We start from the raw sequence: 25,181 nt of genomic DNA on the forward strand, positions 1-25,181 counted from the left end.
GGCTATTATCAATGTGAAAATAAATTGAGTTTATCCAACATCAGTGAACCAGTTTTGCTCTCTTTCTTCACTCTTACTTTTGACTGATAAATTGTTGTAGACAAAACACATTAGTGATTACGAAATTGTAAGATGTTAAATTGCAAAACAGGCACAAGTAGAAGAAATAGAACTGAATAATTGAAGATAGTAAATTATACAACAGTTAGTTCCAACCAAGTAATTTGATTGGACGGGAGTCATTCCATGAGTACTTATTTAGAGTACAACAGCACTGGGACTTTTAACTACATGTATCATTCTGCTTCACAGGTGTTCTTTTAACCATTAATCGGTTACATTAACGGTCGTTAAATATCTTAGATTGCAACCTGAAAGAATGATATAGTTCCAGAAATAACATTTGAATTAAATGATGTGTGGTCGTCAGAATTGGATGAAGGTCGTGAAGACAAAGTAGCAAGCTGCTGTGCACTGTGACTGCGGCCTCGTACCTATGACTGACTCACAGCCATGCGGATATTCAGTACATCACTCCCTCTCGTGTGATATTGCTTAATCAACTAATTTTATCAATTGTTCTAATGTTGAATTGTGCATTTGTTTTCAGTTCGAGTTACATTTGCACCATGTCAAATGTCATTAAATGTATAATTCAGCATTTTGTATTGGTTTAACAGAAAATACACAGAAAACTCACTCTCATTCTTTGGGGGAGGGCCGAAACTTACGTCATTGCCGTGGTTATGGCAACCATGACTTCCTCCCATTTGGCGGGAGATGTAAGTAACAGGAAGCAGGTTCGACTTGTTTTGCAATCTTGACCCGCAAAGTTATAACAGAAGAGCTAGAAAACAAACAAGCAAAAATTATCGTAAGCATGAACAATGATGTCCCCGTGCAGACAGAGGACTGGAAGAGCACTAAAGAGGCGGTTGCAAACTTTCGACGACTGCTACTTTGCTCCAAATGGTAAGTTAATGTTACAGTTACTGTGGCTAGTAGAGAGGCTGGCTATGTAATGACGGAGCGTCTTTTGTTGTGTAACGTTAAGGCGAATGACAAAACAAACTACTACTACACACGTTTTTTGTCAGACGAAAATGGCTTCGTTTTGAAACTCTACAGGAAGATTCCTCACGTATGCACAGTTAGCCCGGTAACGTTACGCAGAAAAAATGAGTATGAAAAGCAAAGCCGTTGAAAAATATCAGACGTCCGAATAAAACGTTATTGCTACGTCTTGATAGTTTTAACATTACATGTTAAAGCTATTCTCTTGTTGCTGTCTGCTGGGTTTTGCATTTAACAGAAATCAAGGCTAGCGGCTTGTTTTTGACAACTCATTCGTATACAATGTCCGTGTGCCATGGAGGGGTGAAACTGACAAAACCTTTGTGCAACTATAACACAGGAACACAGTAGAGACTAAAAATGAATGACAGTGCAGTATTATCTAAAGACACAACACAATATGGCAAAAACGATAGTACATCATGGAGAAATAGAACAGTATGGTTTGGGAACAAAAATATGCAACACATGACAGCACACATCTTGAGAAGCCTGATGGTGAAGAAGCTAGCATGTTGTGCAAAAGCTTAACAGAAACTGTACAGTGTAAATGTAGTTCAGGTGAGTGTTTGGATGTAGCAGGATGTTGAGGTACCTGACTGCCTGCGGGAAGAAACTGTTATGCAGTCTGGATGCTACAATGCTCCAGTACACCCAGCTGATCCAGCCAGATGGCATGAGGGTTGAAGAGTCGGTAAGAAGTAGAGCAGGGGTCCCTCACAATGCTGGTTGCTTCAGATGCAGCGGTTATGGTAAATGCACACTGAGATCCCATTGATGTTCTCTGCTGTCTCCGTCTAATGCAATTGACGAATCAGACTGTAATCCAGCTGCCTTGGACGCTCTCTATAGTAGTATGGTTTGAGAGGTTCACGCTCCTTACTCTCATTCCCTTCAGGCTTGTCAGAGACTGCAGACAGCACTGGGCTCTTTGTTTAGGGAGGAGGCATTAATGTTTCAGATGTGGTCTTCTCTCAACAATATATGCTTTTAAGAAACTTGTCACTGCAGATCCTCCCAAGTAGTCCTGAAGATTTGGTTAGTTGATTGATCCCCTAATCTTTAATCTAGCACCATCATCATGTCAGGTTTTCATTTAGGTCAACACTTTGGTTTTGTCACTACATACTACTGCTGTAACAATAATCATGTCAGCCTCAGCTGTACGTGTTTAGTACTGGTTAGCAAATAGGACTGAAGGATATGCAAAAAAAATATTGCGATTATTTTGACAGATATTGCGATGGCGATATGAGCCATGATTATGGTGGGAATGGTAATTTTTGGTTTCACTTCATTATGACTGCACTGGCCACTTTTACATGTTTTGTTCTCTTTTTTTTCAGTTCAAATTTAATGAGGGAACCTGTGTGTCTAGGAATGTGTGAGCATATGCTGTGCAGGTAATGTAACCTCAGTTAAATATGTTTTACTCTGACATGTTCATTAACCGTAGACCTGTGTCACGGTGGGCATTTATTTGTCAAACACAGGTGTAACGTATCATTTAAATGATGGCTCCGTTACATTTAGGTGAGCTGTAACCAGGGTTCTGGTATCGAGCATGCTGGTTCACTGGCGCAAATAAATGGAATGAAGCCATAATTAATTTTTTGTATTGAAAACCAGTCATTTTGTGCTATGACAAAATGCCTATAGTGAGAAAATTCTATCGCTGGATTTTATTCCCTGTGCATTTAAAAATTGATTGATTATTTATGTAATTATAGGTTTATGGGATTGACAGATTCATATTCTGTTCAACCAAACAACAGTTGGTTGAGTTATCAGGTATCAGTTATAATAAGAAACCAATAATTGTTTTAGCACTTTTGTTCGTGTTTCTTATGAGTAACAACTTTAACAGCACCATTGTAACAGGTATTACATATTACATACACATGAGGGACATAGAAAATAAAGCAATTTTATGGCAGAATTTGTATAAATGATTATTAGTTACAACATTTTTTCAATCAACATGCAGTTCTTATTTTATGGAGCGTGTTTCTTGTGTGGATGAAATGGTAGTGGCATGGTTCCCATGCAATGCATCGTTTACAGTGTTAAAAGGGGATTAATGTCTCTTTAGGCATAAACTGCAGCCTCAATTTCTGTCCTCTCTCCATGACTGAATGGTCTTAAAAAGAAAGAAAATCAATTACCTTATTGTATTTCTTTTTACTGAACTGTGAAGTAGATTCCTAATTCAAGAAATGTTTATTGTTCAGGTCCTGTGCTGGCTCCCGTGCAGGAGATGGCTGTGTGGTGTGTCACAGCCCTGCATGGGTGAAGGATATCCAAATCAATAGGCAGCTGAGCAGCATCATACAGCTCTTCTGTGGTTTGGAGTCCCTGCTCAATCCCATAGAACAACCAGGTAGATGGTAGCTGTTATATAACAGCTTGAAAGCATAATTAAGGGTTATCTTCTCGAATTCATGTGTCTTATACAATATGTTTCCTTCCATTCTCATCTGCTCACACCTCGCCCTATCAATTTCTGACTGAAACGTTTAACATTTTCTTCCACCAATCTAATCTCTGATGGACAGTATTAATGGGTTATTCCTGTGCTTTTTATTTCTTAATTGCTCATCTAGCATCCTGGTAATGACAGTAATTATGCAATACAATTAACCATGGTGGTGTTTAGTTTGCAAGTAGACCTCAGCTTTGCAAAGAACATCAGGGCAACTTTCTAAGCCCTGTTGTGAAAATGTTATCAAATCTGCAATTTGCTGTGCAGTCTAAATTTAGACAGTAATAACTAAGGGTTAGCATGTTGATTGTGTACTTCTGTACCTCTGTCATATGTCAGTATTTGTGGCTGGCAATGCATAATTCACAGTCTGATGTTATTCTTTTTTCCTCTCAACCGGTAGTGGAAGGTTATTACAATCACAAATTGCCTTATTGATAACAATTACCAATAAAAAAAATTTAAAAAAATTACCTTTGGGGTGGGAACTTTTCGTTTTGTTAAACATTTTTTTTATTGATTCATTGCAGACTCCTCTGTCACTGAGATTCAGACACAACCTGACAGCCCTGTCTTTAAACACAAGAAGAACTTCAAGATCTGGTTCAGCCCCCGCAGCCGCAAGGTGCGCTGCACAGTGGAGAAGCCTTCAGAGGTCATAGTACCAGACAGCAGGTCTTCTGGAGAAACAGCTGCAGCACAGCCAGATACCATTACTGCTCAAGGCCAGGACCTGTCAGTTTTCAATTTCACCTCGTCCTCCCAAGACTCTTCTTCTACTCAAAAATGCAACAATGAAAACAAAAAAAAGGAGAAGAGGTCAACTAAGAAAAATGCTGCTGGCAGGAAGGCACTGGGAGCCACAAGGACCACACGAAAGCAGACCATGAAGGTGACGAAGAAGAACAGGCTAGAGGCTATAAATCAGCAATGGGGGATCAGTGGGGATGTAGATGCCTTAAAGGAAAAAGAGCAGCCCTGTGCTGAAGGGGCAAGGAGGTCCAGTAAAAGGGTTTCTTTCCTAAGCCCTGCTGTCACCTCCGACCAGCCTAAGCCCGAAGTACCAAAGGGGAGTACTGATGAACTCAGCCCTGGCAGCAGTACCATGAGGGAAAGCCTCTCAGGAGGCAGCACCACTCAAATGAATTACCCCTCCTCAGATGGTCAGAGCATGTCAAACGGTGTCATCCAAAAAAACTCACTCTCTACAAATGACCTCAACCCAACTGAAGATCCTGAAAAACAGGAGAACATTTCTCCCCCAAAACCTTCCTCAAAAAGAACCAGGGTGGTGGAGAAAGTTGGCACCTTGGAGACTACACCAAAAAGGCCCAGGACTTCCCCAGGCCGGAGGAGAAAATCCCCGGGTCAGATGTCACCAGTTGTCCTTAACCCTCCTTTTTCGATTACCCCCAGGTGTGACAAGAGCACCAAAATCTCTAGAGATGAGCAAGGACACAGCCCCTCTCTCCTAGCCACCATTGGTCGAAAATCTCCCTGTTCTCATGGTGCACCTGTTGGACGGCCCAGCACAGGAAGCCCTGCAGTTATGAAGAGGAACCACAAGGGAGAGAGCCTGCTACATCTAGCTGCTATAAAGGTAGAGAGTTTTTGAACTTGTTTACTTCACTCTGTTTTCTGTTGCATTCTGGAAGAGCTGCAGTATTTTTGCACTACATCCTAAATGAATAAGGTATTTAAATTATAAACAAATAATATAATAAAATGAAATTATGTTCCTCAGAATTATTATGTCTAAATTATTTATTAAAGGGCAGAAACAATTTCTAAGGACTTATCAGCAGTTAAAATGATGAGATTGCAAGGTACAAACTTGGCCTTTCATGTTCCTTATTTTAATTTAGTTTCTTTCAAATTGCATCTTGCACAAATCTGCTGCTTTAAATATCTTTTCTTCCTGTAGCTTCTCCCCTCTCAGTTGAACATTTTTGTCTTCAGATGATCAGACAGTCATGTTCTGGCCTGTTGAGAATAAACCATTTTACAGTAATCCTTGTAAACATAGCCGTAATCCCCTTCTGGATCCCCGACAAGGTAATCAATGGCCCACTGTGGAGTGTGATTGATAAACACTGGGGCTTTGGAACACTGGGATCAGCTGCTGTATTTGAAGGGTGGCGTTTACAGTTCTGCAATTCTGACCTCACGTTTGTTGTTCTTTCTGGGTCCTGCAGGGAGATGTAGAGGCTGTCAAGGAACTGCTGGACCAGGGGGCTGACCCTAACCTGAAGGATAATGCTGGGTGGACACCTCTGGTAAGACTAATACAACAAGTGATAGATCTGAAAGCTTTATTTGTTGTGTGGATAAACTCTCAGTGAAAACAACAGTTAGGTTAATAGTTTTTCTACACTGTCAGGGTGTTTTTTTCTTTTCTTTTCATTTGATGAAAGAGATTTGTGGTGTTTCTTATCAATAACATAAGTTATTAAATTTTTTTTATACACACACTAGTTTGTCACGCAAAGGCCTTTATGTTCACAGTAGTTTTTGTTCTCTGGTAAACCCTTGCAACATTTACATCTAGCCATTTACTGTGTATTCCTTTCTGGTAATCCAACACATACAGTTGGTGTTTTTGTATTATGTTGCTGTTAAGGATATGCATGCAAATTAAGTCTTCTGGTCTGGTTAGCTCTCCCTGTTCCATTTTTCTGCAAACTATGCCCCGTTTCTGCTATGTGAGTAGTGGTTTGTGCTGTTTTCTTTCTGCATTTGGCCAGTCTTCAACTGCAACCAAAAACATGTTTAGTCAATCATTAAAAAAATTAACTACTTGTACTGTTCACATCATTCTGAAACAAAGCCGCTCTCTCTCTTAATATTAGCTGAAGGTTTCTTATCCGGAGAGAGTCAACTTTATTTATTTATTTTTATTTATTTATTGCATACTGACTTAGTTCAAAACATGTAGTCTGTGCTCTTTTAATAGTTTAGCCTAAAGTTGCCTCCACTTGACACTGTAAAATCCTTCAGTGCTACCTGAGCAATTTATTTTCTTCTTTAGAGAGCAAATGTTGGAGTGTTTGCCACTATCCTGTTGCAACACTTCACATGGCTACTTGCTGTCAAGATGATCCACTCAAACTTGAATTTTCAATTTGGGACTTGGCAGTTTGCAGCTGATCTTTCAAAATTGCTACCATTAAGCTTAGAGCTTGACATATTCATATTTGACTGATTGTATGTATCTGGGAAGGCTGGGGAGCTGACTGACTTGACATACTACCATCATCTAGACTTCTCTGTTTTTTTTTCTCCAGCCATTCACTTGGAGCACCATTTTACCTGTTTTGATTTATTTCCCAGCTAATGCTGAGCTTACAAAGTTTAAAGAACTTCTAACATTTACTGTATGTGTGCTCACTGTGTTTGTCAAGCCTAAAGCTGTTATAACAAATAAAACTGAAAGCCAAATACTTCACAAATCCATGGATTTTTGGGTCCTAACTGTGACCAGATTAAACATTTTTCTGCTACAGATGGTCAGCACTAAAGGACGTAGTAGTGGTAGCATGGCAGCATTACATAAAACAGTTGTCCCAAATCCTGTTCTTAGTTTGTATCGGTTGGAGATGGAGAGACACAAGTTTTCATTTCTAGACAATAAAAACAATATAATACAGCTTTACATTCTACTTAAAATTTGCTAATTCATGTTGTCTTTTCTCCACAGATGTTGGGAGGGAATAACTCCACATACCTCTTTGCTTAAAAGCACGTTGTGTCCTGCTTAGACTAAATTAAACTGAATTGGAACAAAAGCTGGCCTCACAATAAAATTCTCAGCTTCCCAGTTTATTGAAATTGACCACAAATGTTTATAGATATTGTGCAGTTGTTGCAGTGTGTCTTAATCTCACTCCCGAATGAAACTCTGAAAAGTGAGAAAAACACTTACTTTTATTAACTAAGTCATAAAACTCCCCATTCATGTTAATCTAAGAAAAGAAGAAAAGTACAGCATGATAATATTTGAGAATTCTCCTCAGACAATCTGACAGTAAGAGTTATTTTCTACATAACGAATTAAGTGTGATTGAGCTGGAATATCAGATTGGCAGTTATGAAGTTGTTTGACTATCTTTTATACATTATCGACAAGGAGAAAATGCACGTGGGATCAAAAACGTTACCATTCGGATAATCAGATTCTTTTGAACTCTTTGAAGCAGCTCCCCCAGAAAAACGGCATCATCTGGAAGGAAAAAAAAATTGATATTACAGTGATTGAAAATAGATGTGAGTTTAGGATACATACTAAAAATAAGGGTGTTTCTTTTGAGCATGAGAGAGAAAAATCAGATCAAAGCAGAGCAGGGTAACATGTGAAAGTTGTTGCTCTCTGTTCCAGCACGAGGCATGTAACCTGGGTCACATGGCAGTTGTGGAGGTTTTGGTCTCAAGGGGAGCCCTATTGAACACACCTGGCTATGAAAACGACTCGCCACTCCATGATGCTGTGAGGAACGGACATCCAGCCATTGTCAAATTGCTGCTGCAGCATGGAGCCTCACAGAATGTACTGTAAGCTCCTTTACGTGTTTTTTTCATACTTGTAGTGTATTGGATTTGCAGGTAAAAAAAGTATATATAGTACGGCAGAGAGAGTTTTGCTTTTATGAAGATTTGCTCCATGTAAAATGAATCACAAAGTGACCCACCACAAGATCAGGATCAGACCTGTACATGTAATGTGGGTCGCTGTGACGAAGGCCTGGCACAGGGCAAGTGATTAACTGCATAGATGGCCTGTTTTGCTTGGTATTGGTCTTTTGTGAAAAAGTGCTGACCAGAAGCTTTGACCTGAAAACAATATTCTCTGTTAGTTATGGTCAAAACAGAAGAACTTTTAACCTGGTACTGAAAAACACTTCTAGTCCGGGTCACTTTAAAACTTGAGTTCGTATAGACCTAAATTCACTTGAAAAACATTACTTGTGACCATAAGAACACATTATGATCATGTAAGATGCAGCAGCCTCCACACAAATGAATACATGAGATATTAGTATGCTGCATGTTTCTTCCCAATGTTAAAACTGTGACTATTTATTTATAAGGGTCTATGTCCTTTTTAAAAAAAAATCAAATTTCATTTTATATGAATATGATGATCAAATTTGTTTACTGTGACATTTTTGGCCGCAGTTATCATGAAGCATGAAAATTTGATTCCACCACATCCCTAGTGTGCATTTCACTGAGTAACAGCCAAACAAAAAACCCTTAATCTAGTCTTTTGTTATTTTGCTCCCCCGTGTATGTAAAGGAGGAGGACAAAATATTAAAAGTGCCTTTCAACTGAGTCAAACAACTGAAGGAGAAATCTCAACAGAAACTAAACATTATACGTAAGTTAATACTGCACTGCCATTGTATTTCATTGCACAGAGGCGCGTTTGTTATTCTGGACTGGTGCTCATTTTCCACTTCTTCAATATATCATTGAGTGCCTGTTTACCATTTATCGTATCAGGCATTCAGCCCTTTATAATTAAGAATAGGGCGTGCGTTAGTGCAGTATGGAGGAGCAAAGATGTAAGAAAATCGACTGATGCTGATTAGTTGTTGGTCAATCAGTTGATGCGGTATCAGCGTTTGTGGCCTGTGGAGGCAGGGTAGATATGTAGCACCATGCCCATAATGAGGGAGAGAATGCTGGTTAATCAGTGTGATCAATAGGGTAGTTGATCAGTGTCAGTGTTTTGATCAGTTAGCAAATGGTTCCTTTGTCTTCATTTCATTTTATTTGCCTCTTTGCTTTGATGGGTCCTGATTGCCGAGTCTTACATTTTCTCCTCTTTCCCTTTATTACTTGTCTGCAAGCCAAAAGAACAGGCAGTGATTGGGACAGTGTGTCAGGACTCTGCAAGATGAATGCAGTCTTTGCCATAACCCCACCACACAGGCACACATACACGTGCACATGCACACAAGAAGCAAAACAATCCATAATGGAATGATTGGCACACAGGTCTGGGTATAGAAATATGGGTTTTGCAGATCTTCATTGTTCCCCTGCTTGTTTTTCTATGCACTTTTGGTTTCAATGATTGGACTGCATTTTTTGCATTGTTTTGGCCCTGTCATCTAAATCTGTTTGTCCACTTTCTATCCAGCTCATGTTTTTGACAAGCTGAGTAGTACCAGAAATACTGAAGGAAGTCTCTTAAGACAGGCAAATTCTTAAATGAATACTAATATGTTTTATACTGTCGACCATTCCGTTATCTCAAAAACAACAGGTTTAAGCATTTTCTGAGAAGCTATGCAGCATACCCAGCTGGGCTCCTGACTATAAGTCTCAGCCCTGTAAGCATAAATATCTACCAGTGCAGCATATTTGGACAAACAGGATGAGGCCTGCATGGTGCTAGTTGATAGCATATGTTATGTTCACGAAGTTAAGGGGCAATGGTGATACTTTGTATATTTTATACCTTGAATACTAAACTTTATTGCCAACCAGTTTCCTATTCATAGCACAGGCTTTTATATGTCACTATTTATGTTAATGTAAGTGCAGTATGACAATGAAATTGTGTTTATGAGATGTGGGAAACAAAATGCCCAATACATTTGAATTGACTGTTGACTCGCTCCTAATGACTACCCCAAGCCTGAAGCACTGAATCCATACAGATGTTATTTAACACCACCTGCGCGCCTCACACTGAATTCATTACACTTGATTATAGCAATAGCACTGGACTGTCGTACACACAGGGTCATACAATAAACAAGGAATGACAGTCACCAAATGTTAACAGTGAGTTATTGTATAATAACAGATGGTTATGACACCATCACTGACTACAGTTTTGTATTTAGAAATAGATAGTGTTTGTAATGAACATTCACAAATGCACAGATTAAACATTTTGATCCAGACATTACATATTTAGAGAGATATTTAGTTTAAGTGGATTCATTCAACTTATTTCATTAAAGGCACCCTGAGGTGTTTTTGGCACCGAAGAGCAATGTGGGTCCTTCTCATTTTGTTTGTTATCATGCATGTGCATCAGGGCGGATATACTCAGTCAAAAGCACAACACACATTTCTGCCAACTGTTGCCACTGTCACAAAGAGCTACAGTTGGTGGTAACACGCTCCAATAAAAGAACAAAACACAGCAATGTGCCAACAAAGACAGTGAAGAAGAAATGAACAAATAACCATGGATGTAAACAATGTAGGTTTCAAAATGCTAACAAAGTGGGTTTTGCAAATGTTTTGAAAGAAACTGTTTCTTAGACCTCAACAGTACTCCCAGTAGGTCTTAGAAAGAAGTCCTGATTTTTAATTTTTTTTGTTTACCAGAAACTCCACGGGGCAACTTTAAGATAATATGGATATGATACTTTCACCTCTCAGTTAGTGGAGTTGACTTTCTCTTTTCTTCCGGTCTTTGAAATCTACTCGATGATGCATGCTGTCAGTGTTAAAAGTTTCATCCTTTTGCCAAAATAAAGTGCACAGCTCTGATGATTTTTTTTGGCTCTTATTCACTGGACTGTTAATTTTGTTCAGTCATGACATTTGAAACATTGTTAATAGCTTGAATAAGACTATTTTTAGGAGCATCAAGCAAAGTCATTATTTGCACAGTTTGGCATCAGAGAAGGGCATCAGCATAACAACTACAGTACAATACACAGTACTTCTTCAAAGTTAAATGGAGGCGTTGGGTGAGTCATGCACTGTGTCATCAATGTAAGCTGTATCACCCCGCTGATCCAACTATCAGGAAAAATTCAGAGTGAATTGTTTAAGTCGGAAATGTAACTAATGAAGCTTTTGATTAAAAATGCACTCAGGCCTTGCCCTCTGCCTCATCAGTTGCTTGCCACGTGTTTCTATCATTAGACTTATGACTTCCTTTTAAGACTTACTGCTGAGCTGACATAGTTCAAAGGCTCTGTCAGCTCTTGGGTGATCTTGAACTTGGTTTGAATTTTGAATTGACCTCTCAAAATGTTGGCATATGGTTCTCTATGAGGACAAGAGATGATCTTAAAAACTGCATTTAGTTTTACAGAGCCTGTACAATAGGGGCTCTTTAAAGTAAGTATTAACAATTGGGCAGAGTAAAAAGCTATAATTATTGTTATCAGTATTGTAGGTGTAGTTATGTTGTTTATCGATGAAGAAGGGACTTTATGTAGAAAGGGAATGGATGGTATTAGGTGTGAGCTGATGGTGGAATAGAACACTTGTCTGTATCTGTGTAGAGCTTGAAATTAATATTTGAATCTCCTCCCCTCCAGTTAGAATAAGAGTCATGGTTACAGTGGGTATCCACTCGAACCACCACCGCCATCATCCCACTTGTGTACTTAAGCAGAGGCTTGTGGGAGAGTGTTTGTGACTTTACCTCCTGCACAATTTTCCACGCATTGAGATATTCTTGTCACATGCAGCTGCATAAACTTGTGTGTGTGCGCATATGTATAAGTGGCAGGGACATTTTATGTTTGTATTTGTATGGGGCTGGGGGTATGAATCCAAATGAAATATTTTATGGACCAGTGGACCTATTAATTGTCCCCCAGGTGTTATCTTTGCTGACGACTAATCTTTTAGTGACAACCTGCTGGGCTTGGTTCTTCTCTCCGTCTCCTTCGCTCTTCCTGTGCTTTTCTTAATTTTTGCTCCTCTCCCTCTTTCCTCAAGGTGACCATAGTTTTGTTTCTTGCAGCTCTCTCCAACTTAAAGATACATACTTTGAAACTCTTTCTTCAATATCCCTATTGTAACCAAGGGATAGTCGCAATTTCATCTGTGTGAATCTGTATACATAATGCTGCTATTGAGATAATGCGAAGCCTCCATTACACCCACTGTGAATCACAGTTAATTGTATACAGAAACTGTAAAGGGAATATGATCCTCATACCAGATAAACCTATGTAATTGAGAAAGCTTAAAAAGTTCTCAGTAATGTTATGCAACCCTTTGATATCTGATTTTCTTTTCCTTCCAGTCAATCCGGTGTGTTCTATATGGACATGATGACCTATGAACGAAGTAGAGCACAGATTTCAACTCAACCTCATATCAAACAATTATGCTCCAACAAGTGAATGACACACTTGGATGCACAGTTTCACAGAACAAGCAGGGTGTGACATCGCCAAATTGTTTTTCTCTGAGCTCCAGACTGGCAAATATTGATTTTTAATGTCCTGCTTGGCCAGTCATTAAAAAAAAAAAAAAAAAAAAAACCCAAATTTACAGAGACTATGATGAAATGATATAAAAGAATGACCACCTTATTGGAAAATACCGTGCTTTGGATTTATAATGATGTAATACCAATGCTGCCTTAGAATATGACAGCTTGGTCAGAAAGGTAGTTAGTCATAACAGCAACAATTTGGATACAAAAATTAGTATGATTAACTCGTAAGATGTAGGATTAAAAAGTTTTAACTCTCTTACTAGCTGCCATGAGAGACAAGAACAAGCGTGTACAATTTGAAAAGGGAAGATTGCTGCTGGCCAGAGCAGTATACTTACAGATTATGATGATGAGGCATGATTTTCTTCAAAACATGATTTTTTCCAAAGGAAAGGGATGTTATTTCAGATCCTCTATCAGAAACTTTTTGTCTATTCAGGGTCCAAAGTTGTTTAAAACCACAGCACATAGCGCCCATGAAATCTCTTACAATATGCTCTTACCTTGAGGGCTGATCCTGAATTTACTTGAGTTTCCTACTTGTTTCTTTGTTTTCAATGTTCTGGGTTTGTGCTACTCTATTTTACTTGAATCCAATATGAGGTCTCCTGTTTGGCGTTTCTAAACATTTTGTCCATTCATCACCTTATTTGCAGCAATTTGTAATTTCGATTGTGAAAGGTGCTTGAAAAAAAGTTTTCTATCGGTCTTATTTAAGTTTAACAAGTGAAAGGTGAAGTGACATTTTAGAAAGTAAAACCAATTAAAAGACTTTTTCCACCCGTTCTAACAATTAATGTTATCTTATGTTAGCTTATAGATCTGCTGAAGAGGAAACCTGTCTTGAGACAGCTGCCACAAATAATTACTATGGCATACATGATATGTACAACTACACTCCACACATCCTTCTTGCACATTTTGACCTGCTTTCAGCTTGTGTTGAGGTATTTTTTAGTGAACAAATCTAAGTAAATATAATTACTGAACTGTTGCGTTTTTGCCAGTGAGCTCTTGTTTCAGTTTTAACATGTCTGACTGTCCCTGTGGCTACCTGCTGGTCTGTGTTGCTGTGTGTGAGACACTGACACACTTTACCTATTGAATGTTCTTCTTCACAGTAATCTGCATGGAAAGCAGCCTGCAGATTATGCAGTGAGTCTGGAGATGCTGGAGATTTTCCAGGAAGCCTCAGAGGGAACCCAATATGCTAATGTCTCTTTTAGCCCCTCAGCCAGTCTTTCTGCGGTACGTCTGTATGTCCCTAAGAATTGTTATGGGTAGAGTGCTAATTTTTGTGCATTATTGACCAAGACATTTCTAAACTGTGTTCTTATGTCCTTTCTTAGGTGAGTGACTTTGTGAGGAGAGATGAAAGGGTTGCGTTTTTTGCCAGCAAGCTTTCTCAGCCAGCACAGCTTCAACTAGCCAAACTGGGACAGCTACTAGGAGGAAAAGTGGTTGACACCTTTTCTGGCTCAGGTAGTGTTCGTATGTTTCATACACAACCTCCTCAGGGGACTTAAACTTCCTCAATGTTCCAAGGTTATGGTTGCATATGATTGCTTATTAATGTTGTTATTTGTGACACATGAGCTCTCAGCAACACTGCAAATTAACTGCAGCTACCAGCCAATTACTGGTACATTGGGACCATGGCTGGTAAGCTTCTTCACTGCCAAACACTCTGATAGGTAATCAACCATCATTTGGATGCCCTGTTCAACTGAAAGATTTATTATATGGGCAAATTTCAGGCTCAACCACCCAATGGGTTCTGTAATCATGGGAGTCTCTTTCACTGATCATAATGTTTGTTATGACGATTATATATTGTAAGTATGTCCACCACCTTAGAGATGGGATTTGTATCTGAATCATCCTTTATAATACCTACAGAACCAACCGAACCAAGCACTATAGGCTTTACTATCTATAACAGACACTTTTTGTATTGCAAAAGCCAGCAGTTTGTGCATTATCACTCATGAAAGTTCAACAGTAACTAACAAGTGCTTTTAGAGGTGTATACATCATTGTGATACAGCAACTCCTTCACTGTTGCATAGTAATAGCTGGGAGAATAAAAGAGAGAAAAAGTAATTGAAATCATTCCTCATAAAATGTTTGGAGGTACTGTCAGGGTGATGAATAAGCACTAATGAAAAACAGAAGTGTTTCTCACAACTCTCCTTCCTCTGACCAGAGGGGTTAAAGTTGGTGCTTTCAGAGAATGTTTTTTACATTTTGAATTCAAAGCTACAAATCCATTCAGTGCACAATGTAAGAAGGTTTTGCCCTGGAGGTATCATTATGTTCATTTTGTACTTGTCAACTGTGCTCACTTGTTGAATGAAGAGGCAATAAGCCTGTATTTAAATTTTAATAAACTTATAATCATGCGTCCTTGTCTGAAGCAATTTATGAAGTAAGCGGTTACTTTCCCTTTAGATGTGTTGCCATGACCTGTTTGACAGGTTTACAGAAAGCTTACCAGTTTACCCCAGTGAAGTAAGGGACATGAGTAAATTTTTAACACAATGAGAAATGCACTACATTTATGGGATGAATTAGGAATCAAAACCACAAATATTAATTGTCCTCTGCTGTTGGGTTAGGACAGATAAATCAATATCACCAAACAATATCTACTTTAAGCAGAGCTGTGTTTCAAGACAAATGAGTTATTGAAGCTTATGTTTGACACATGTGAATAGTTTTTGCCCAGTGTAATGTGAACATGGCCTGCTGAATTGAGCATTCGTGTCCCCTAAGGATGAATTTCTTCTTTTTAACATTTCTGCTGTCTTTTCTATTTTCAAATCAAAATTTAGCAGTTTGGCATCTGACCAGGTACTGGCAAAATACATTCCCTTCATCCTCAGCTTGACTTTGTGTTGAGTGCTAATTAGTAAATCTTAACATGCTAACACAGTAAACTATAATGACATGATGACATTATACCTGCTAAACAACAAAATGCTATCATGCAGGCGTTAGCATTATCGTACAAGCACCACTGTGCCTAAATACACCCTCACCATAAACTCTTAATATCACCCTGGTCTACTTTAGTTTTGGACTACAAGAACTCAACATGTGCTGGGCGTCAGCACAAGTGTCTCGTCAAAAGATTCAAGTTTTGAAGTAGTATTTTTAAGAAAAATACAGTGTCTGACTTTAAGTAATGATGTGATCGAATGTGTTATCTTGTACCACTCTAAGTATCAAGCTGTCTGAATGTGCACCAGTAATATACTGTGTAGCTGGAAAGTGTGGCAGACACACAAGGAGGGCAGCAGAAGGCAGCTGCTATTTGTGCATGTGTAGCACAACTCATTTGCACCTTTTCAATTTGGCTTGTTTATGAGTGTGTCTGTCTTCTCCCTCCAGTGAGCCACATTGTGGTGCCAGAAGGACACATGCCCACTACCTACTCCACCCTCCTGGGTCTCCTTGCTGGCTGCTGGGTTGTCAGATACAGCTGTAAGTATGGAGTGAGCCGTCAGCTGGAGCAGCTCTCTGCAGATGCTATTTTTGGATGTCATGTTAGACAATGTTGCTGTTGGAACCTGGTTAACTACCTACTGCAGTGGCACTGAGGCACATTTTATCCAAAATATCCTGAATGTTAAATTAATTATCTCCTAGATATTAGGGTATCTAGCAGGGAGATCACCTCGACAATGAATTACAATTATGTTTGGATATTTATTGTGTTCACTTCCTTTCATTCCTGCTGGTCATCAATTCAGTGTAGTGGCCGTAACACTCTCTTCCATCACTGCAGCTCAGGATAACATGAGGCAAAGTTGTGAATAAGCCAGTATTTTGGCCAGATACACAAATATTATTTTCACACAGTCAGGTTGTAGCTCTGCAGCAGAAAGAGGTTTATGCATTTGAAAATGCTTTGGTTATTAATAACATGGTAGTCACAATAGTAGTGGATTAGATTTAGACACAAGTGCACAAATGTCAACTATTGATTTATTTTCCATAGAGTCTCCAGATTAATTAACAGCTCCATCCAATGAAATGAAGCTTGACTCCTGCTGTTATTTATTGCTTTAAAACAACACCTCATAATTTTGAAAAAATATGCTAATTCGCTTTCTTCTGCACATTAGATGACAACATCAGTAATACCCCCGTATCTGTCTGCCAATGTGATGCTACTGCCAGCAGCTGGTTAGCTTAACTTAGCATAAAGACTAGAAACAAGTTAAGAGTTTGCTGTTGTCAGGTGCTCCTCATACACTCCTACATCACATTTAAACATTGTAAATTCTGTTCATCATGTATACTAACTAACAAGGCTTTAAAAAAAAAAAAAAAAACGGTAGAGATCTATTTTTGTGCTGCATAGGCAAAAGGAAACATTTACAGTGTGTTTCTTAATTTATCTTTTTATATGGTGAAGCTATTGTATTTGTCTGCTACAAGGTTGCATATTTATTCAGTTTACTGAGTTATTCAAGGGTGCTCTAGCCACAGAGAAGAGTATTTCCATTTGCATTTGAAGTTTAAATTTGCTGCAGTTAGGCGACTCTTGGCATAATGTAGTATAGGACAAGTATGAAAAATCTACAAGGTAAATATTGGACTTGGAACCACAGTGCAGAGAAAATGGATTGTGCTGCACAAGGTTTTTGGAGTAGGTTTATGGGTTTTGTGTTCTACCATGGAGTTGTGTTAGCTAATATGGGGTTTGTTACTTTGACACTCAAAGTTTTGTAGAAAAAACAGGACTTGTTTATTAATTGTACGTTTACCTGGCTTTCTGCTGTTTCTGTGATAAAGGCCTACTCAGGCTCCCATGTTAATTACTCTTCCGTGTCAAACTGCTCTGAGATGTGTACTTTCGATCTTGTGCTTTCTCTCCTCTGCAATTTTCAGATGAAATCAGGGGCTGTGTTTGGAATATGAATTTCTAAATACAATACTTTTTATTTTCTGCAACACATGAAATGTCTTGGGAAACATTACAAGAACATTTTGCCACAGGTAAATTTCAGGTAAATTGTTTGTGCCTGCTGCTTTGTGTGTGTATGCACACACCTTCTTACATGTCTGACAGCCAAACAGAGCAGGTGGGTGACTGGGGGAAGGAATCTGGGAATCAATGTGCCGCTAGGCTTAAATATCACTAGCAATGAAAAGATGGCTAGCTCTCTTTTCCTTTTTGATTTGTGCCAAGATGAAAACTTAGAAAAAATTTAGCTATTCTCAGCCAGTCTCCCTGGCATTATTGAACTAAATCAACAAGCACATATTCAGAGGAAGTCAGCTTCAGGGGAAGTAAAAAGAGACTTGCTGTCAAAGAGTGTTCTGTTACCTTGGTGTGCTCTTGACTGGTGTATCCGTCAGTGGGATCTCTTCACTGTGTGTGAGTGTGTGTAGAGTAAAATGCCATCCACACTTGTCTCTGTCTGTGGCAGTAAGGCATTTTAACTTTGAATGTGTATGTTTTACTGTATAAGATTGTGTGTTTGGACCATATTCTGCCCTCCCCTTCTCTTTTCTCCACGCAGGCTGAGCACTTGACACAGCTTGTCTCCCTCGTGACAATCGCTGTGCTGTCCTATCTGTCTCTGTCCTTGTGTATGTGTGTGAGCGCACACAAGCAGCTGAGTTCTCACTGTCACCTGCCTTTGTACACCATCGCTGTCGGCTAGGCCAAGCGACTGGCTAACCTCTTTATCAGTCTTATAGTAGAAGCCCCAACTAAGCTTTGATTGAAGATCAAATGTTGGATTGAAATCCTTTTGCCAACGTTTTGGGAAATGCACTTATTGGCTTTATTTCTAAGAGTGAGATGAGAAGATGGATATCATTCTCAGTGTCCAAGCTGGACACAGGACATGTTTAACCTAGCTTTGTATAAAATTTAGAGAGAGCGGGAAGTAATTCAACACATCTAAAGCTAACTGTTTAAGCATGTTTCATCTCATTTGTTTAACCTGTAGATAAGCAGAAAAGTAAAAGGGGCAATTTGTGGTTTTTCTAGGATGGTTGCATGTTGTAACTATGGTATTTCTTGGTGAACAATAACCAGTCTGTGCGAACAAGACTGGAGGAAATCCCACTGTGAGGTTGCCAGGTTCGGCACTATGTTTGCACCTATTCAGAAACCAAAACAAGGACATGTGCTTGCCAGCTGTACCTGGCAACCTGCACTATATCTGGATGCTGCACACAAGTGCTGCATCATGCTGCTACATCCCTGCTCTTCTATAGGTTGTTTAAATGAGCTGGCTTTAGAGGTGTTTGCAGAAACATATTTTATTCACTTTGGAGACAGGTAAACTGTTTCTCCCCCTCATCCAGTCTTTATGCTAAGCTAGGCGAGGCAAATCTTGACAGAAGCTCTGCACTTAATGCGCAGACGTGACATCTTTTCATCTTATCTTGGAAAGAAAACAAAAAAACACATTTCACAAAATGTCGGACTGTTCCCTTTATATGATTTTTCTTCTCCCTTTTTTCTCCCAATTTTTACTGACTTATTTCCCTGCACTTTGGTTCTCATCTCTGCTACTCCCACTGTTCATCTGCTTCCTCCCAATACAAGTTCTAGCTGTTTCTTTTTGACACTGCTGCTCGGGACTGAATCCCTGAGTACTTTTTTTCTTATTTCTCATGTGGCATGACAGTGGTTTTTAGGATTCTGACTATCAAGATAGAATGAGCTATCCCCCACTGTCTGGATGCTGAAGTGTCAGGGTAGGCCTTCAGAATTTCATATCAGTCAAACTCAACTCACCAGTGGTTGTCTTCATAATGAGATAACAGTTCTGGTTGGTCTCATGGTTAATCAAGGAAGTGGGTTCCTCTGGCTGTTTACTCAGTCACTCACTCAGGAAGGGGTTTGAGATGTTTTTTGCTTTCAGTGTCTATGAAGGTAATTAGCAAACATGCTAATGACTCCTCAGCACTAAGCACCATCGTCCGGAGCGATTAACCCCAGTATCTCCCCTCTTCTCTGCCCAAGTCTCTGGCAGCATCCCCATAAATGAAAGCTGTAATTAAGGGGGATGAAGGAATGTAATTGCCCTCCACCCCATCTTCTGGTGACTGTGTGTCTGGATGTATGTGTGTAATTTGCTGTTTGATGATAGGGGCTATATTGTGACAGGGTGTACGCAAGCACACACACACGCACACACACGCACACATGCACACACACATTTACCCTAATCTGTTCGTGTAACGATATCTTGCAGCTGGAAGCAACAGTGTGGAACACTAAACTGCAACTCAAGATGTAATGAATTTCAAGGTTGTGTGGGTGTGGCAAAATGTAGATACCTTCAGATGAGTATTAGGCCTGTGGGACTGTTTGCATCTGTCATGGTTGGAAATGTTGTGAGAAGTCTCTGCACTGCAAGTCTATATTCAGACCATGTCTTATGCTCAGGTCTATTTGACATCCTTTATACATATTTTTCACCAAACCAAATCTAGTTTCAACATGTTTAGACGTGCAACTTTTAAAATGTGAGCTTGGGTTTTTTTAATATACCCCCCCAACATATGATACTCAGTTATAAAACGCTTAAGAAGAAGGAAGAACAGCACTGTGATCTGAGTCATGTTCAGAAGCATTTTTTTTATCTGTGACAGTAACAGGGTCATTAAAATGTGTGATTTTTTTTTTTTTTTCTACCCCCCTCCATATCTGCCTGTACTTTTTAAGAAAAACTTTTCTGTCTTTAGGGATGCTTTTCTTAAGGATTTAGAACAAAGGTTCTCTTCTAACTCAAAAAAATGCCGGAATGCTGGCTGTCACACAGTTCCAATTTGACTCTGTAAAACCTCTCGAGACAGAAAGAAAGAGATGATTCTCGAATTCTGCTTAAGCTCAAGATACTTAAAACGAGGGTTGCATCATTAACTCCATCATGCTGTGGGCATCTTTTGCTGTCAACAATTGCAGCTTTCCCAATACTTGAAATCTTCCAACTCGGTGTGATAAAACAGACATAAGCTTTGTCATCCTCCGTTTGCAATTGCCTTGTCACACTCTTTCAAGTCAACATAATTAGCTCAAGCTTTATTTTTTTTCTTTCTCTTTCTCACTTTCTTTCTCTCTCTCTCTCGCTCTCTCGCTCTCTTTCTCTCACTCTCTGTTTGATGCCAGGGGTGGAGGCATGTCTGCAGGCGGGCAAGTGGATGCCCGAAACTGAGCACGAAGCAGGAGAAGGCCCCCAGCGCAGTCGCGTCAACAGATGTAGCTTGGTAAATGAGACACAAACAAACAAACAAATATGTGAAAAAGATGAGTATAGATTGTCTAGACCTTCTGTCCTTGGGAAAAATGTGTTTTTCCAAGCAGTGGTGCATGGTTGTTGTTTAGCAGCACACATGCTATTAAAAGTACACGCTTGGACTTTTTTGTGTTTTGAAACTATGAATCACAGTTGGCCTTTTTTATTATCCTATTCAAAAGAAAATGAAATTCAAATCAATCTTAATTAAGCATTTCAACTTTTCTGTGCCACAGATACAGTTAAGGGTATCAATAGTTATGTCAATGTGATATTTCAGTTTTTCCCTTACAAAAAATTTGCAAAACAAAAATTCTACAATTCTGTTTTGACTTTGTCATTATGAGGTATGGAGTGTGGACATGACGTAAAAATTAAATTTCAAGGGTTTTAATATAAGACAGCAACATAACAAAATGTGAAAAAAAAAAAAGTGCCAGTATACTTTCTGAATGCACTGTATATCTTTGATTGTGCAGTCAGCCATTTTAGGTAGAAAGACACAAGCAGATGCAGAAAGATATACTAGGAAGTACCAATTAGTGAAGGTAGGGTTTTTGACAATATATAATGCTATGATAAGTGTTATCCAAACAACACACATCCACAGAAACACACCATCCCCACCTTGAAGCCTGGTGTTTACAGGATCATGTTGTGGGGATGATTCTCTGTAGCTGGCCTTGTAAGCTTTGTGAGGGTAAAACGAATGCAGAAAAATCCTGTAGGAGAACTTGCTGCAGTCTGTAAGAGAACTGCGACTTGGATTTATTTTTCAGGACGACATCAACTGCAAATGAAGCCAAAACTATACTGGAATGGCTTTAAACCAACAACATTAATGCCTTGCAATGACCAAGTCAAAATCATGACTTCAGTTTTCACAAAGAAATTGTGGCAGCGCTTGAAAATTGCTGCTCACCCACCAGTCACCATGAAACTTGACAGAGCTTGTACGTTTTGCAAAGAAGCGGGGACCCTGCATTGTCTAGATGGAAGAGCTGATACAGACACATACTGTGTTTCTTGATAAAGGAGGCTCTTCTAAATATTGACTATGCTGTCTATAATTGTTTTTCAGTACTTAGTGTACCTAGTTTTGATAAAATTGTAGAAATTTGATTACAGTTTCGCCTTTTCTGTTATTTTACGTAAAAAATTCTGTTTATATCAACTGTGATTCAGTGTGGCAGAACAAACTTAATGAATATTTCTTATATGCATTGTTCTGTGTTAATACATGATATTGTGATTACCTATTTGTTCCCTGAAACATAGAAGCACCTTGAGAGGCTTAAGAAGCCGACTAACACATAGTTTGTTGTTTACCTCTGGGCAGGCAGACATGATAATAAACACATGTTCCTCAGTTGATTTAACATGTACCCATTATTGGTTTCTTCTGTTTTCTTCCTTCTTGGGCTGAATAAAAATGTCCAACAATAAAGTGTTCTAGAAAAACAATAACATCAATCTTAATCACAAAAAAGTGAAATCAAACCAAAGCATAGTCAAAGAACCTTCTTACTGGAAACTCTTAAGAGAGCCAATTTACACCCCAAAACAGTTGAGTTCGTTGATGCTGTGAATAGAACAGTCTCCAGTGGCCTAATTCACTGCTGCTTTAAACATCAATGCTAAGTGGCTCTGAGTTTGTCTGGAGAGCGGCACTGATAAAAATGTCTTCTGGCTCTGCAGTAAAGAAGAAAATACAAAGCGTCCACACAGACTCTTGGTAATATGAGAGCCTAGATTCAATGGCAAAGAAATTATTCAGCGTTTAACTTCATCATAAACAATAGGGTAGACTTTAATCCTACTGCCACTGTTCTCACAAGGACTTAAGTTTTATCCTTGTGCTGGCACAGTGACTAACATTTTTAATGGAGGAAGATAATAGACAGCGCTTTTCTCTTCTCAGCCATGCTTTTGATGCACAAGAAAGTGTTGGTTTAGACCAAGGTTGACTTAATCATCAAATTTCTACTAATGCTTGAATTTCTTCCTTCTGATCATTCATCTTTTGTAGCTCCCACCGCTCTTCGACGGCTGTTTCTTCTTCCTCCTGGGATCCTTTAAGGCGCCTACCAAAGATGAGCTCAGCAAGCTGCTCCGAGAAGGAGGAGGTCAGCTCCTGAGCCGGCAGCCCAAGCCCGACAGCGATGTGACACAAACCCTGAGTGCAGCTGCTTACCACGCCCTGCCAGGCTCCGACCAGGCTCTCTGCACTCAGTACATTATCTTTGATCCTCAAGGACCTCACAAGCCCACAGTGGTCAGACGAGGTAAGGTGTGGTCAGCTCCCTCTACCTGGATTATCAACTGCATTGCAGCCTTCCGGCTCCTTCCCGTCCCTGATTCTCAAAATCTGGTGTGAACTATATACTAAATGATAATTTTGCACCGTCACTTATGTTATTGCATGGAAATTATGTGTGTTTTGCTTTTTAAATATGTGATGATTAAGTTGACATGACATGATAAGACATGAATCACATAAACAACAATTAAAACAATAATGTAGCTGATGAAATCTTTGAATGTTTTTTTGTTTCTTTTCTTGACATCATACTAAGCAGATACCTCAAACCACCTTAACTTACTCCTTTTTAATGTGAAGGGACAGGTATCTACTGAAAACTTCTCACCCTGTCTCTAAGGGTAAGCGCTGCCACCCTGTGAAGGAAACTCATGACCATAGGTGACGGTTAGAAATTAGATTGAATGGTAAATTTCTCCCTCTTCACTGCGACACTCCAGTACAACATCCACATCACTGTAGATGCAGCAGCAACCTCTCTGTCCATCATTAAGATATAAAGTTTTCTCTGCCGCCGAGCATGGCTTCTTGCCGGGAGCAGGTGGTGATTGTCACTTGACAAGAGCTTCGGCCATTGTTGCGTTTACAACACAAGATCATAATAGGCCCTCTGAGCAGCACTAGTCTTGAGGACAGACTGGAAAATGACTTAAAATGACGTTTCTACTAGACTGGTAAGTAAACAGCTGTTAATGCCAACATTGGCAATGTAGCAGTATCAAAGCTTACAATTAGCCTCTTTAAACACATTTGAGGCACTTTCCACTATTGCACAAATTTCGTGTTAATTCAGCATTTTGTATGTGTCGTTTGGGTGTCCCACTCAAATTAATTTGTTGTCTGCTGCAAAATTTAATGAGTAGTTTTAGTGTAGAATAGCATTCCATAACCTGCATGGATTTACCAGGGAGAGATAATTATCTAATTATCTAATTGAGAAGGCCTGTTTGATACAAATGGAGGGAGTGTGTTCCTTAAAAAGATCAATGGACATTCAATATAAAGTATAGAATAGGAAAAACAAAGCAATTAATTGTTCTGTCACAGCTCTGGCACTTGCTGTGAAAAAGAAGCAAAACTTTTCTTTTGTGTCCATTAGGGGTGTGTATGTGTGTATGTGTGCGTGCGTGTCCGTATTCCTCACCACTAACACTGGTCTGCAGGTATGTGTGCTTTAAGAGGTCTTCTACTGGCCATCTCCCAAGATGGGATTCAATGGGATTAGTCAGGGATGCACCTAATTGCTATTGATTGCTATGTGCTGCATAAAATTGCTTCCCTTTTCTTGTCCACGCTGGGAGGTGGGAGAAGGCAATTAGCAGTGCGGATGAGATAGAAGCCCAGACTGCCTTGTAATGAAATAGAATGGAGGAATGAACCTGTGAGTAATGCCCTTGAACTCACTGAGCATTACAAAACCATTAAGCACTGGTATCTTCTTATTTTCTCTCAGAGAGCTGTGAGTCAGGAAAATACTGTAATTTTATTTATTTGGAAATGTTCTGCTTATAGTAAAGATCGCCTGGAGATATGCTGTGTACCGAGTCAGCTGTAAAGTTTCATGTCGAGTATTGTTTGTTGTTGCTTGCACGGTTTTATTATGTGGAAATTGTGGCTGAATTCAAGGAGAGTTGCTTAGCAGCATTCTCTAAGTTTCAATTAAATTTCATCTCACATGCTGCCCCTGCCATACATTCAGTTGCCAAGAAATGCTGTGCTTTTCACAGTAAAGAAATGCACATTTTTCAGTAGTTGTTAAGAAATCCACACTCACTTTTGCTGAATCACACTTCTTTTCAGGTCAATTTAACAAAATATTTTTTGTC

General features: G+C 39.2%; 1 protein-coding gene across 1 annotated transcript; it reads left to right on the forward strand.

The window, feature by feature from the left end:
• The first annotated feature begins 700 nt into the window (after window positions 1-700).
• Window positions 701-25,058, forward strand: bard1 (BRCA1 associated RING domain 1). Its single transcript, XM_056389908.1, has 11 exons — window positions 701-972; window positions 2,421-2,477; window positions 3,306-3,454; window positions 4,087-5,156; window positions 5,752-5,832; window positions 7,932-8,104; window positions 13,887-14,013; window positions 14,115-14,247; window positions 16,159-16,251; window positions 20,909-21,006; window positions 23,065-25,058. The coding sequence occupies exons 1-11, from the start codon at window positions 881-883 to the stop codon at window positions 23,410-23,412; spliced, it is 2,421 nt and encodes an 806-aa protein (XP_056245883.1). The 5' UTR covers window positions 701-880; the 3' UTR covers window positions 23,413-25,058.
• The last annotated feature ends 123 nt before the right edge of the window (window positions 25,059-25,181 follow it).

The sequence above is a fragment of the Seriola aureovittata genome, chromosome 11 (genome assembly GCF_021018895.1).
Source record: "Seriola aureovittata isolate HTS-2021-v1 ecotype China chromosome 11, ASM2101889v1, whole genome shotgun sequence".
NCBI classification, from domain to species: Eukaryota; Metazoa; Chordata; class Actinopteri; order Carangiformes; family Carangidae; genus Seriola; species Seriola aureovittata.